The sequence below is a fragment of the Maniola hyperantus genome, chromosome 3 (assembly GCF_902806685.2).
Source record: "Maniola hyperantus chromosome 3, iAphHyp1.2, whole genome shotgun sequence".
In the NCBI taxonomy this organism is placed as follows: Eukaryota; Metazoa; Arthropoda; class Insecta; order Lepidoptera; family Nymphalidae; genus Maniola; species Maniola hyperantus.
Window position 1 is genome coordinate 11001272 of NC_048538.1, and position 14796 is coordinate 11016067.

At 38.7% G+C, this 14796-nt stretch overlaps 2 protein-coding genes across 3 annotated transcripts in view; both read left to right on the forward strand.

Moving 5' to 3' along the window:
• The window catches only part of Sp1 (transcription factor Sp8), a 117917-nt gene that overhangs the window by 27743 nt on the left and 75378 nt on the right, over positions 1 to 14796 (forward strand). The window lies entirely within an intron of this gene.
• On the forward strand, positions 717 to 2273 carry LOC138404699 (uncharacterized). Its single transcript, XM_069509341.1, has one exon. The coding sequence runs from the start codon at positions 884 to 886 to the stop codon at positions 2165 to 2167; it is 1284 nt and encodes a 427-aa protein (XP_069365442.1). The 5' UTR covers positions 717 to 883; the 3' UTR covers positions 2168 to 2273.

The window sequence follows — 14796 nt, forward strand, 5'->3', positions numbered from 1 at the left end:
TACAAATACATACCAATGGCCTGGAGAGAAGTGAAAGTGGTCTTCCTACCAAAACCTGGAAGGAGTGACTACACATTGCCGAAGTCCTTCAGACCAATCAGCCTTACATCTTTCCTACTAAAAACGCCTCGAAAGACTTGTCGACAGGTCCCTCAGGGACAGAACCTTAAAACATCTACCTTTACACTCACATCAACACGCTTACAGTACGGGCAAATCAACAGAAACCGCACTTCATTCTGTTGTTACCAAAATCGAACATGACCTCGAAAACAAATTATCGACACTAGGCGTGTTCATAGACATTGAAGGAGCCTTTGATAAAACAACTTTCGATAGCATAGACAAAGCCTTGGGAAGATACAAGGCGTCAAAAACCATACGCAGCTGGATAAGAGCTTTACTAGAACAGAGAATCATACAACTAGACATCAACGGAAGTCACAAAAGGCATAGTGGCGAGAGGCTGTCCTCAAGGAGGTGTCCTGTCACCAATACTATGGAACCTTGTAGTTGACGACCTGATAACCAAACTAAACAAAAGTGGGTTCTATACCATTGGTTATGCAGATGATCTCACCATCCTAATCAGTGGCAAGCTAGAAAACACATTATACGAAGTCATGCAACGAGCTTTGCGCTTAATAGAAAGATGGTGCAATGAAAACGAACTTACAGTAAATCCGAAGAAAACAGAGATGATACTGTTACCAACAAAAGGAAAATTGAACTAACCAAACCACCAACTTTGTTTAACACAAGCCTTGAACTGTCCGCAGAGGTAAAATATCTCGGTGTGACACTGGACAGCAAACTCAGCTGGAAAAGGCATACAGAAGATAAAACCAAAAAATCACTAGCAATACTAAACCAATGCAAACGCATGCTAGGGAAAAAATGGGGGCTAAAACCAAAGATAATGAAATGGTTATACCTATCGGTAGTAAGATGTTCACTAACATATGCTGCACTTGTATGGTGGCCAAGAACTCTCCTTACTACCGCCCAGCAAGAACTACAGAAATTTCAACGACAAGCATGCCTCGCCATTACCGGCTGCATGAGTACCACACCAACAGCAGCGTTAGAAGTCATATTGGGCATTCCGCCCCTACACATACACATCAAAGAAGAAGCAACACTCGCAGCCCTGAGACTGAAAACCTCAGGGCATTGGAAAGAACAAAACACAATGCACACTAAAATTCTAGGGCAAAGCATAAACAAAGAACCACGTTTGCAGTGGAAATGCGACAGAACCGAAAAACAACACATACTAGACAAAAACTACAAGATAAACTCAGAGAAGAACTTAGATCCGAAGCCAGCACAAGACACAATAGAAGTGTACACCGACGGATCCAAAACGAAAACGGGCACAGGAGCTGGAGCCTACTGCCAAGAACTAAACATGAGAATAAGTCACGCACTCGGTAAGGACAACTCTGTCTTCCAAGCAGAGTGTGTGGGCATTATGACCGCGGCTATAGCCGTGGCCAATCGACAGGTAACAAACTTTAAAATTAACATTAACTCTGATAGCCAAGCTGCTCTTAAAGCCTTGGCTAGATTCTCGACGACCTCACAACTTATACAAGACTGCCACAAGACTCTGGAAACACTCGCCATGTCAAACGACATCACCCTAAGGTGGGTCAAAGGACATGATGGAGACCAGGGAAACGAGGCGGCCGACGCACTAGCACGAAAGGCTACGACATTGAAGGTGATCGGGCCAGAACCTATTGTTCCCATACCCTTCAGTGAGTATAAAACCTGGTTGCATGAACTAACACAAAAAGAGCATTCCCAACTATGGGCGAACACAACAGACTGCAGGCAAGCCAAAGAGGCTTTCCCCAACATAGACAAACGGCAAACTAACAAACTACTCCGCCTGGACAGAGGTAAACTTAGAAAGGTGGTGGGACTCATAACAGGGCATAGCCCACTAAACAAACACCTTTTCGTTATAGGTGTCACCGACAGTCCTTTGTGCAGGGCATGCATGGAGGTCGACGAAACACCGACGCACGTGGTCCTAGAGTGCACGGGCGTAGCAGAACAACGCGAACGCCATTTGGGTTCCCCGACCTCATTCCATGAAGCCCTCGGCAACCTGGGCGGTCTACTCGGCTTCTGGAGTGAGCTTGGATGGCTGGAGTGAAGACTTCAGCGGGGAGGGGCAATGCACGCACAACAGACGGAAACGTTTAAGTGCGGAAACCAGCCCAGAGCGAAGAAGAAGAAGAAGAAGAAGTGTGGTGTAGTTGATCGCAGGACTGGCCTATGCGAGTCAATGTTCTGAATCAGACTACGGTTTGACTATGACAATGTTGACTGTGGTGTAGTTGATCGCAGGACTGGCCTATGCGGGTCGATGTTCCGGATCAAACTACAGTTTGACTATGACAATGATTATGACTTTGATGGTGAACTGGGTGGCTAGTGAATAGTCTAAACTCTAACACCCTTATTAATAAAAAAATGCTTACTTCAAGCATTATCCTAAGCTACACTTGGACTAGTTACTTCCAGGACCAACGTAGTATTAACAACGTTATTAATAAATATGGAGCTACCTGGATTTAACAATGCCAGCCTTCGGGATGAAAGCGTGCACGTGTGGCTGCCCCTTTTATTAAAAAGTGAAAAGAGATAGTCAGCGAACGAACTGAATGCTGTGTGTGACAGTGACAGACGATTTCTCTACCTGGACCTATAACTGTCGACAGTAATTTGGGTTCGACTTGACTTCACAGCGAGTTCACAGCTGATAGCTTGCACCGCCATTTTTGTTTTGCAATTTAACCGGCTTTCCAAAAGGAGAAGGTACTCAATTCGGCGCGTTTTTGTAAACCGATTTCTCCGAGGTTTCTGACCGATTTGCGTAGTTTTTTTTAATTAGTAGAGGAAGTTCGCGAGACGTTACCATAAAAATGTTTTTTTTTTTTTTTTTTTTTAAATCTTTATTTTTTTTGAGGGTTTAGTCATAGCTGACTATGTCACCCCCGTAAGATAAACATCACATCATCAAAAAACAAACAAAAAATAAAACATTTTAGGTAAAACAACAACAAAAAAAAAAAAACACAAACACATTGTTAACACATATCAATGAGCGACCGTGCGTTCCCTGACAATGGGGTAGCTAACAGACTGTTGCACATACCCACACTGTAATTATTCTTAAGAATACGCGGCCGCTCCAATTCATTACGGGTACATTCCATCAAAAGGTGGAAAACGTCGTCAATTTGTGTATCTCCACAGTCTACACAATTCTGTGTTGGCGATCTTCTCATCAAGAAATTAAATTTATTTGATGGAATGTGCCCGGACCGAAGTCTTAACAGTATTACAATGTCTGCCCTTTTAAACTTGGACTCTGCAAACCATGGACATTGAGGGAGCTGACACACTATCGTTTTATACCATATGCCTTTAACCCGTGACCTTTCGTCAAAATATTCTTGCCATTCTAATACACATTCCTGTTTAAATTTTATCAAAACTTCATTCGGTAGTGGAATACAGTTGTAGGGAATTCCATCGCTGATGGCGCGTTTGGCTGCCGTGTCTGCTTCCTCGTTGCCCATGATCCCTACATGGGAGGGTAACCATTGAATTATTACAATTTTATTTTTGTTTTGAATTTTGCATATGGAGTCTAGAATGTCATAGGCTATCGGGTATCCTCGAATATTCGAGGTTAGCCGAGCCAAATGTAGAAGGGCGCTCTTTGAGTCAGATAAAATCACAAACTTATTACCCTCAAGTGATAATATATAAGACAGGCATTCAGATATTGCTATCAGCTCCGTGTGCATAATATTTATATCCGATTCAATTTTAAATTTCATGCTGATTTCTGCCTGAGGGTCAAAGACCGCCGCTCCTGAACTTGACAACTCTTTAGAACCGTCGGTATACAGTTTATAAAATGAGTTATATTTATCGTATAGAAGACTTTCACAACAGTTGGTTATGTTCAATCTATTAAGTTTTCTCTTGGGCATATTTAGTCCCTCTATAGTCGTATTGATAATCTTTGACAAGTCCAAACTACCAATCCATGTAGGGAGACAATGAATCTCAAGCTTTTTAGTGGATTTAATAGAATGTTGTTTTAGCTTTCCATGGACTATGATTGGCAACGGTAATTTTTTATTTCTCCAATATATATTATTACACATATTATTAAGTGACTTTAATACCTCTATAGTAATGTTATCTTCAAAGGATCTAGACTTCAACCAGAACTTACCAGCCAAATATTTTCGGCGGATATGTAAAGGTTGAAGACATAATTCACTCTGCATGACATGGATTGGTGTGGTCTTGATGAAGCCTCCAATGACTCGCATAGCCTGATTCTGCACTTTTTCTACTTTGTTCAAATGACTATTGATACTATTATCGTATAAGAAACTTCCATAATCAAGCCTGCTTCGTATGACTGATATAAAAAGTCGTCTTAGGTGTTTTGGATGAACCCCCCATTTACTGCCTGCTAAGACTTTTAAAATATTTAAAAATTTAAGCGTTTTATCTCTGGCTTCGTTTATATGTCTCCCCCATTTTAAGCTCCTGTCGAGCCACATACCCAGATACTTCACACTATCAACTTGTTGAATATTGTGATTATTATTGACTAAATTTACATTAGGGTTAGTTCTACGTTTGCCCCTGCTAAAAATACACATTTTTGTTTTTTTGTGAGAGATGTTAAGACCGAGTTCTTCTATGAGTTTACTAAAGTTATTTAACGCTAATTGAACATTATTTATCGCTAGGTCAACATTTTTATTAGAGCTATAGATGACAAAATCGTCAGCATATTGAGAGATGAATACATTTTGTATGGATAGGCAAATTTTACTGGTAGCTAGGTTAAATAATAATGGGGACAGTGGGTCACCTTGTGCTAGTCCTAAAGCTGTAGTACGGCAAACTTTTATATTATCACTTAAATAAATAATTAATTCCCTTTCTCGCAAATACTCCCACAAGTACTTACATATGATTGAACCTACCCCGTGATCATCTACTATATTCAATAAACTGGATACATTTACATTATTATAAGCGTTGTCAATGTCAACAAAGCAACCTGCTGTAGGGATACCCTTCGTAAAACCTATTTGAATTCGGGTTATCAATCTAACTAAATTGTCATAACTTGACCGAGATCTTCTAAATCCTACAGTCTCCTGAGAGAAGTGATCATTTTTTTCTAAAAACCAATCCAGTCTACGAGTAAGAATAGTATGTAGTATTTTGCAGACACAAGATAACAATGCAATAGGTCTAAAGCCGGCTGCTGATCTATTATCTCGGCCAGGTTTCGGCACAGGAACAATTTTAACTTTTCTCCATTGTCTTGGTACAAAACTTTGAGTCAAGAAGCGATTGTAAAGTCTAACGAGTATCTTTTTGCCTGCCTCTGGTAAATTAAAGATCATAGAGTATGAGATTAAATCTACTCCCGGTGCTGTGTCTGTGCGTTTTAAACTGTTATGTAATTCATGTGCCGAAATTGGAGATCTTAATTTAGGGTTCTTAGATTTAAACATTGGAATGTCTGGAATTACAAAGTCTGGAGCTAAGGAACATAATAAACTATTAGAAGTCTCACTGTCTATGGTGGGTGTCGTTGTTTTATATCCTTTGAACCACTTCATGCGCACCCACATTTCGTTAGTAGTAGATACCTCGTCAATACTATCACAAAACCGTTGCCACGATTTAAATTTAGCACTTCTAATTACTCGTTGAGAAGACTTGATTTTTTCTTGTAAGTTACGTAAATTTTCTGGAGTAGGGTTTCTTCTGAACGTCGCTAAGGCCATTCTTCTCTGTGCTATTGCCCGTGAGATAAGTGGTGTCCAATATGGTTTTGGCTTAAATTTTTCAGCTCGTAATGGATTCTCTGGAATCACACTGTAAGGAATAGCCACTTCCGCAGCCGAATTAATAATATTTGTAAACTCATCGTAAGCATTTTGATTGTCTAAAGAAAGGTGAAAATCAGCAAGTTTTTGTTCTATCGTATTTTTATAGGTCGTCCAATCAGCTTTCTTAAAATTTCTTCGCTTTTTGATGTCAGATGCATTTGTTATTATGTCTAATTTCATTTTCACAATTAAGTGGTCACTCCCAAGGTTTTCATTAAGTACCTTCCAATTAAATTTAATTGTAATATCTTCAGATACCAAAGAAATATCAGGGGATGTTCTTTGGATTGACCCATTCACAAGCTTAATACGCGTATAATTTCCATCATTAAGAGATACAAAGTTATGTTCTAATGTTGAGTCAAATATCTGGCTACCCCTAGTATCTGTTTTACTGGACCAGTTACTATGGTGCCCATTAAAATCTCCTGCAATTATTGTTTTGTGAGTAAATTTTGAAAAAATTTCATCCCAATCTTGTAGAGAGGTATTGATCGACGGTGGGCAATATATGGACACTACATTCTCGACCCCTTCACAGTTGAAAATTTTAATAGCTACTACTTCTATGCGTGTATTAGAAATGGTACAATATTGTTGCTGAACTTTTAATGACCTATGTGTTATAATAGCTACTCCTCCATAACCATCGGTGCGATCAGCCCTGAAAATATTGTAGCCGCTAATGCGGAGACTACTGTCTAAACTAAGCCAAGTTTCACTTATAATAGCAACATGGATTTTTTCCTGATTTAGCAGTAAATCAAATTCCGTCAGTTTGGGGTGAAGGCTTTGCGCGTTCCACTGTATCACATTTAAAGTATGCTTAGTGTTGTTAGGGGCCATTAAGGTTGAATAATTTAAAACACGGCCACTCTGAGAGATATGTAACAACCATAGATACTATCCTACTGTATAAAATCTTCCAGCAAGCTTTTATCTTTTCTTCCCATGAAAGATTTTTTTCGAGAATTTTCTCTTTCAATTTTTTGAGTAATGCTTTCCAGGTAATATCTTCTTTTTTGGCAGTTGATTCCCCTTGTCTGCAGTGTTCCTCTTCCTGTTCACTTGTTTGCATTTTTTCACTGGTCTCAGACCCTTCATTCCAGTTAATATCTTCGAAAGTACTTCTTTGTTCTTTGTTCTTATTAATTTTCTTCTTTGAACCTGTTTTCTTGGTTGCTTCAGCATAAGATTTTTCACCCGCAGAAGGCTCGAATTGACCTGACTCATCTTGACAATCTTTGTTAGGCTTCGGAAAGTCTTCTTCTGTAAATACAGGCTCCGGTTCTGGTGGGGGACTTGGAGGAACATATAAGGTGAGTGCTCTTTTATATGAAACACCAAATTCAGTCATCAGTTCTCGGATCCGCTCCTCTTTACGACGTGTTGGGCAGACTCTGGCCATGGCCATGTGTTTTCCTCCACAATTGTTGCATTTGAATGTGGTACTTGTACAGTTTGGATGATTATCTCCACATTTTGGGCAGATGATTTTGTACGAGGGACAAATTTTGGCAGAATGGCCGAATCTCCAGCAGCGTGAGCATTGTGTCACTGGATACTTGTATGGGGACACTTCCGCTATGGTATCAAAGATTTTAACGTGAGGCGGTAAACTGGACCCTTTGAAGCATATTCTCATTTTGTCGCAAATTTCCCATTTTCCATCAGATCTATTTCTGCGTTTTAACCTTTTTATTCCAAGTATTTGAACGTTGCAACTCAGACTTTCTAAAATTTCTTCATCCGTAAAATCCAAATCTATGTCCCTTATCACTCCATATGATTGTGTCATTTCCATGGTTTTATATATATTAAATCCCATTTCCTTGAATATTGTTGAGTTGATAAAGTCGTCTGCACTGTCCTCTTTATCAAATTGTACTAGAACTTTGTATGAGTTTATATATTTGATGCGAGTAACATGCTGAATTTTTGCAGTTTGCAATAATTTTGCCAATTTGAACTGTTTTGGTAGTTGCTCAGAACCTGTCATGCATATTTCGAATTTATCTTCTGGTGTTGGTTCACCTGCTTTGGCTCGAGCAAAACGTTTACCTTTCCTTCCCACGGTCGACCACATTTCTTCCTTGTCCCCCTCGCGATTTCTCTTGTACGGTCTTCTATCGGTATTGGTTCCTATCGTATCCACATTCTCCTCTACGTTCTTTGAACATCCTGCAACACTCGACTCCAACGAACACTCCGACACATCGGACTCATCCGGGTCATTGTTATTCATTGTCACCCTACTCACTATCAGACACACTGTACATCGCGCAAATACGCATGAATGCAGCGACGCTGTGAAACCGGTTTAGCGATCGCACAATACGCGTCCAGTTACATCAAGCGCCAGCGCGCGACGTGATTAACTAGATATTGCTGGTAATCGGATATGGTAAGTAACTGTACTTAGGTATAATTGTACGTTAATACCTATGTACTTACCTAATATATTACCTATCTAGTTATAAATAGTGATTTTTAGGATTCCATACCTATACCTAGATTTACCTTTGTAGATTCGTCTAGTCCGTCTGTCTGTGTGTCACAGCCATTAAAAAAATAGACTATATGAGCTGCAAAGTTGAAAAGCATAGTTATCGAAACCTGTAACCAAAGGCATTAGAAAAGTTTTCAGTTCTCCATAATGTTCTCGAAGGTGTGTGAAGTCTGCCAATCCTCACTTGGCCGGCATAGTAGACTATGACCAGATACATTCTGAGAGGAGACCCGTGTACAGTACTGAGCCGGCGACGGGTTGATCATGATCATGATTATCATGATGGTTAAGCAAAAGGTTTGAGGTGTTACTAATAATTAATAATTGGCGTTACAGTATTCGCGTGACTATCCTTATCAATTTTCATAAAGCAATTTAGCAAGCTCGATAAAGCAAAGGAATTTATAATATTGAAGTGACGTAATAAGAGGTGACATCACCACGGGCGGCAATTCGATTGTCGCAAGTCGGTATCGAGGGGCGGGCCGGCACAAGCCGTGATTTACCAATCGAATACCCGGACCGAATGGCGTTATCGATAATAATCGATATTACACGCATACAGCCAATTCAAGCCATGATATTCTATACATATTTCTATCAACTTTCACAGAAACGATTCTGAAATAGGTAACTGTACATTTCATGGAGTTTAATTAAATAACAGAGGGGACGTGTTCACTTCGGAAGAAAAAGACGCGGTAATGGTAAGAAAAACGAAAAAGTCATTTTCTCAGAAAATTTACGCGATGGAATTTTTTTTCGTGTCCTACTTAGGTAATACCTACCCGAATTGCTAAATAGTTTATTTAGGGTAAAATCATCGCAGGCCTGTGTAAATTATTTTCTTTATTGTTCGTAGAGAAAAATAAATAATCTAACTGACATGTGAAATTGCCCTACACTTAGGTACTAGGTAGAGTCTAATGTTTAGGAACGAGGCATAGACTTCGCGCCTTTACTATCTACCAGTCCGTGGTATAAAATTTATCTAATTCTAAGAGGAGGCAGGAGCAAAATCAAAAATTAATTAAAATTATACTTAAGTATTCTAAATGATGTTACCGACCTACCTGAGAAATGAAAAGCATATTACTCAACAAGGAATAAAAATAGTTTACTCAGGTCTCAGAAATCGCGCATGATAAAACGATAGATGGTTAAAGGTACACTTTAACAAATTGTTTCAAAATCTTAGGAGTGAGGGTTTGGCGTCACGCTGCCTACGCACGGCGGAAACGCACTGCTCATGCATAATTCAAAGGCAAAGGCAAATACAAATAAATAGGCACGAAATAAATACAAACAGGCTGAATGGAGCCGCGGCGGTGGGCGGGGCCGCGCGACATAAATATCGCCGCGTCATAGAAGCGGATATTTGTTCGGCTATTTCGGACTATCGGGTATTGCACACTTAAAATACAGCATCAGCTAGTTTATGAGACATCAGCACTTGTAACTTTTTGCATTTCTATAATATATTATAATGTTCTGTTATACCTACTAAAAGTACCTACCATAAGGACTTTTTTTATATCTTTATTTATTTTTACAGGGATTTTATACAATATGTATAAAATATTACTTATGACTTATGGGTATTATGACAACTCTATCGTACCTTATAACATACTTAGATTAACTTAATTAACAATTTAAAAAAAATAACAATTCACGGCCCATCCGATTTTGACGTTTTAGACTTTTAGTGCATAGATAGCTTGCATCCCGGAGATGGACATACTCTACTTTTTGTCCTGGAAAATCAAAAAACTCCCATGGGATTTTCAAAAACCCTAAGTCCAAAGGACGAAGACGTAGGCATCATCTTTTACGATTGCAATGATTGATGAATTGTGATCTTTTTTTTTAAATTCTTTATTTCAGCCAAGTAATAATTAAGTATACATTTTTACGCTTGACATCCTAAAACTCTGTTGAGTTTATATGGATGTTGCACATTCCTCTTATAATACTAAACTAAACTAAGGGTACAAATCGGTATCAAATCTATAGCAGTAAAATCGCAGTTTGAAGAAAGATACAGTAGTCCGATGCCTTTGATCTTGTGGTAAATGACGGCCACGGTCCACGACGACCCTTCAACATACACTTAGGGCCTTAACTGCGTAAGCTAATTCGGGTCGCTCCTTCGTCCCGCACTTACCGCGCGATTGCTTCATCGAAACTCTGTAGGTACGTGTATAAGTCCCGCAAATTGCTATTGCGCTGGAACCATGTCTCATTAACATCTAAATGACGTCATTCTGACGTGATTTGACGTAGGTATACCTATAAAAGTAAAAATATAATATCAGCTCGAAACTTCAGTCTAGCTCTGACGTCACTAAAATGGCAGCCACGCGCATTAGCAATTTGCGGGACTTATAACATCGTATCCTTACTCTATGGTAAAAGTCATGCTGACTCTGTGCTTCTAAGTAATGAACATAATTAAGTAGTTCGTGACCTATGCACGTCGGGAGCGGATCGGGTGCGCTCGGTGACTGTGTAATGGTTGTTTCACGAGGGCCATTACAGCTGTCTGGTGCGTAGACGCATGCGAGAGCGTGATTCCCGCGACAGAAAACTACCACGTTTTCCTCCTAATTGCTTTTATTTCGTGTTCATAATATGTTATAAGTATGTAGGGAGAGCCGGCGCGTGCCAGACCTTCGATATTTTATAAAAACTAAAGTTTCTCCGCGTAAGTATTGTCCCCAACACAGTGAGGAACGATCAGCGATTTTGAAGTTTGGATCACGGTGGCTTTGGTAGATAACAGTTAAAAGGTGTAAACAATCCTGGGACAAAGTACTTATAAAGTCTAATTTTTTTATATTTTCTTTGAAATAGTATTAGAAGTCACGTCATGTAATGCCAGACACTTAGGGCCTGTTTCACAACCTCCAGATAAACATCATATCCAAACTACATAGGCACTGTCGGCTGATCGTTCCTCCCTGTGTTGGTGACAATGCGCTGAGAATCTTTCAACTTTTATAAAATAACGAAGGTCTGGCACGCGCTGACTCTTATTTAAATGGTTCCTAGATCTAATTAGCACAACATGGATGTCACTCACGATTCTATAACGTTTATACGTAGTGGACCTATTTTATTAAAAACTAGCTGCCCCGGCAACTTCGTTCCGCCTAACAGTCAATTCAAATTTTTTAAATTTTTCTCTTCGTAATAACCATCCTCGTACTTCAAGGAATATTATAATAAAAGAATTAGCGAAATAGGTTCAGCTGTTCGCGAGATTTGCGATGACAAACACATTTAGTGATCCATTTTTATATTATAGATAGAAAAATTGTATTTTCGTCTACCATGTATCTGGGTGTCTACAGGGCCCGTAGCTCTTTTCAAATCATTCTTAGATTCTGTCGATAGCTGAACGTAGGTCAGGCATACTATAGGAACCTACCAGGCTCGGTAGAAGGTAAGTTTATTAACAGATCTTAAGGCTTTATGAATTAGGTAATGAATTAGGTATTATCTATCATTTCAGGGTTGGTGGGTATTTCCTATAATATCGTTACATGATTTAAAAAAATACTTATTTTAATAAAGATACTTAAAACGACCAGAACGCATACAACTAATGACCAGTATTTATGCCATAATTTTGAGCTTAACTACATAATAAAATATGATTTCCTCATTAAGTTTTTATTTTTTCAAAGAGACACCATAACGAGTCTTAGGACTCGTTTAGGTCATTGCCTCATTTGACCTTCTCAGTTTTAATCCAGAAACTTAAAGACATAATGAGGGCAATTTAGTTTTAAAATTTTAGCACGAAAATCTCATCAACTCTGGAATAATATTGTCCCTCTAAAGCTGGTCCTTGCGTCCGAATAAAAGGCGGTGTTATTATGTTGGTAAAACAAAATTCTCCGTAATGGCCTCATTATGTGGCGAAAATTGCTCGAGAGATTTTTTGTGGCGGTAGGTAATATAAATGTGTTTCGTAACTAACGACTGTCTGCGACTTCGCTTGCGTTACAGAAATTGTAGAAGACTTATTACACCTTACTGTGATGGGGCCACACACATTAAGGCTTTACGTACAAATCAATTGTCAACTACTAGTTCTTTAACTTTAGGCACTTGTCCCACCGTGCACCGGCGCGGACAAGTTTAGCTCAGCTTGCTAATCGACGGCGCGGCGCGGCGATTGAATAACTGCCTAATATGTAGCAAAAATTTACTCAAATCTATGAATTTTCTCTCTACCTAAGTTTTTTTTTCATGAATTATTTCTGTTGTGTGCTAAAATTTTTGTGGAGTCAATGTTATACAGACAACTAGACCATACATTTTTATTATAATAAATACTTATAAGTATAAATATATAATATAGCGTTTTAGAAATATTGCGAAGAAGCAGGCCAGAGAGAGGCCGGCGCCTGATTACCAAAACTTAATTTATTTCGAAGTGAAAAAAAAATCTTGAAATTATTGTCCGTGGCGGCGTGGGAAACGACCCTGTCGCCGGCGGCCTCTACCTATTACGTCATTATTTTCTATTAGATTTTATATTAAAACGAAGATTAATTGTAAATCGATACGGCGGCGTAGCCGTAACTATATTTTAAAAGTTATATTAACTGGTTCAGATTAGATATGTCGGCAGGTTTCGGTAACTGTACCTATAGGTAAGACTTTTATATTTGGACTTCAATGACATCCATAAAAATTAAAAATTGTAATTTATGAGTACCTCTATACCTACTATTGGTCTAAGAACCGTTAATAGAAAATATGTAGCCTCATCTGTTATTTAATCGTGATTGAGAATATATGGTAGATAATGTATAGATTGATACATCGCACATAGGTTGCCTTGCTAAATCACGTGCGGATGAGGTTAACAATTAAGAAAAAATTTAAATGTTTTCGATCAACTTCCCTGATTAGTTATTTATGAAAGTCAAGCATCAGCATTCTACACATTATCTACCAAATATTCTCTATCACAATTAAATAAGAGATGAGGGTAGATATTCCTAGTAGCGGATCTCTGCCTATACCTATGTTTTTTTTTTTGTAATTAAGCTAGTAAAAATTCAAAAATAAACTACCGGTAGGTACTTACTAAGAAACAGAAAGCTTTTTCGACGAAATGTTTCTTAGTAGAAGAATAATGGTTTTCTATTATTTACGTATCTAAGGGGCCAAACTACCACATTAAAGTTTACAACCGCTCGATTAACTTAATGAAATAACCAATCAATGTCAATATTGCGCTATAATAAAAAGGTCTCGTCAATGGTCCTAATAAAGTTTGTGAATGTTAATCAGCAATCGTTGAGCAACGTGTCATAAAATGCGCCACTGGTTCGGATGTCGCGGGACTCGCACCCCAGGGGGTCTTTGGGGGGCCTAATTGATTTGTGCCCCAGGCCACAATCAAAACAGATCGTATTTTATAAGACGTATCCTCGCGGAGGGCGAGGGTGGGTGATGGTTGTGAATCAGTGCTGAAAATTTCCGGACGTTGAGATTCAATTCTGGGTAAAAAAAAAAAAAATATTTTTTTCCTCTAACTATTTAAAAATAAGAATTATAATATTTGTTGCATAAATATTTATAACAGAGTATATTTTTTTTTTAAACAAATAATATGTAGGTAATTATGGATGGAATTCTCAAATTGTAGGTACGGTAGGTAGGTTATGAAGGATAAAACAGATCTAGCATAAACATTATTAAATGTCTTTGACATACTTAGATAAGATAGATTCCTCCTACATCAATGGTTTTTGAGCATAAAAATTTCCCGCCCTGCAACAATAGCAGTTTCCGCGCGTTGTGATAGGGCGGCGATATTACTTACTGCCTTATGACAGTGCGCGGGAATTCCGCGGGCGGGAAATTTTTCATGCTAAACCTGCAGGTAGGCTTTGGGTGTGTGTCCTTATTTTCATAATATGTACACCAAGCAAATGTTAGCTTTATCTTATACTTAGCTTCCAATTTTCATTTTATGTAGGTATAAAAGAAATAATGCACTAAAAAGACGGTCCATCTCCATTTCCACTCATCACAGTTGCAAACTGTAATGTGCTCAGTGATCAAACACAAGAAAATCAAATGATCATTTGATAAATGGTCCCCGAGGGTGCCCCCCGCTTTGTCGCGCTCGTAATGCGGTCACTGCGTACCCTGGGCCTCGCGGCTGAACCCCATTTGATGGGAACTCGAGTATGGGAAATTATCGGCACCCTATTTATACGCTTTGGCTAAATACTTTTGGCTTAATAAGCTGTAACAAAATTTTGTTTAAGCCCAGATTAGTGTTTTACGACGGTTATTTTT

Bases quoted from the DNA above. Each gene is read 5' to 3' on its own strand.
- LOC138404699 (XM_069509341.1), top strand. From the start codon at position 884: ATGCTAGGGAAAAAATGGGGGCTAAAACCAAAGATAATGAAATGGTTA.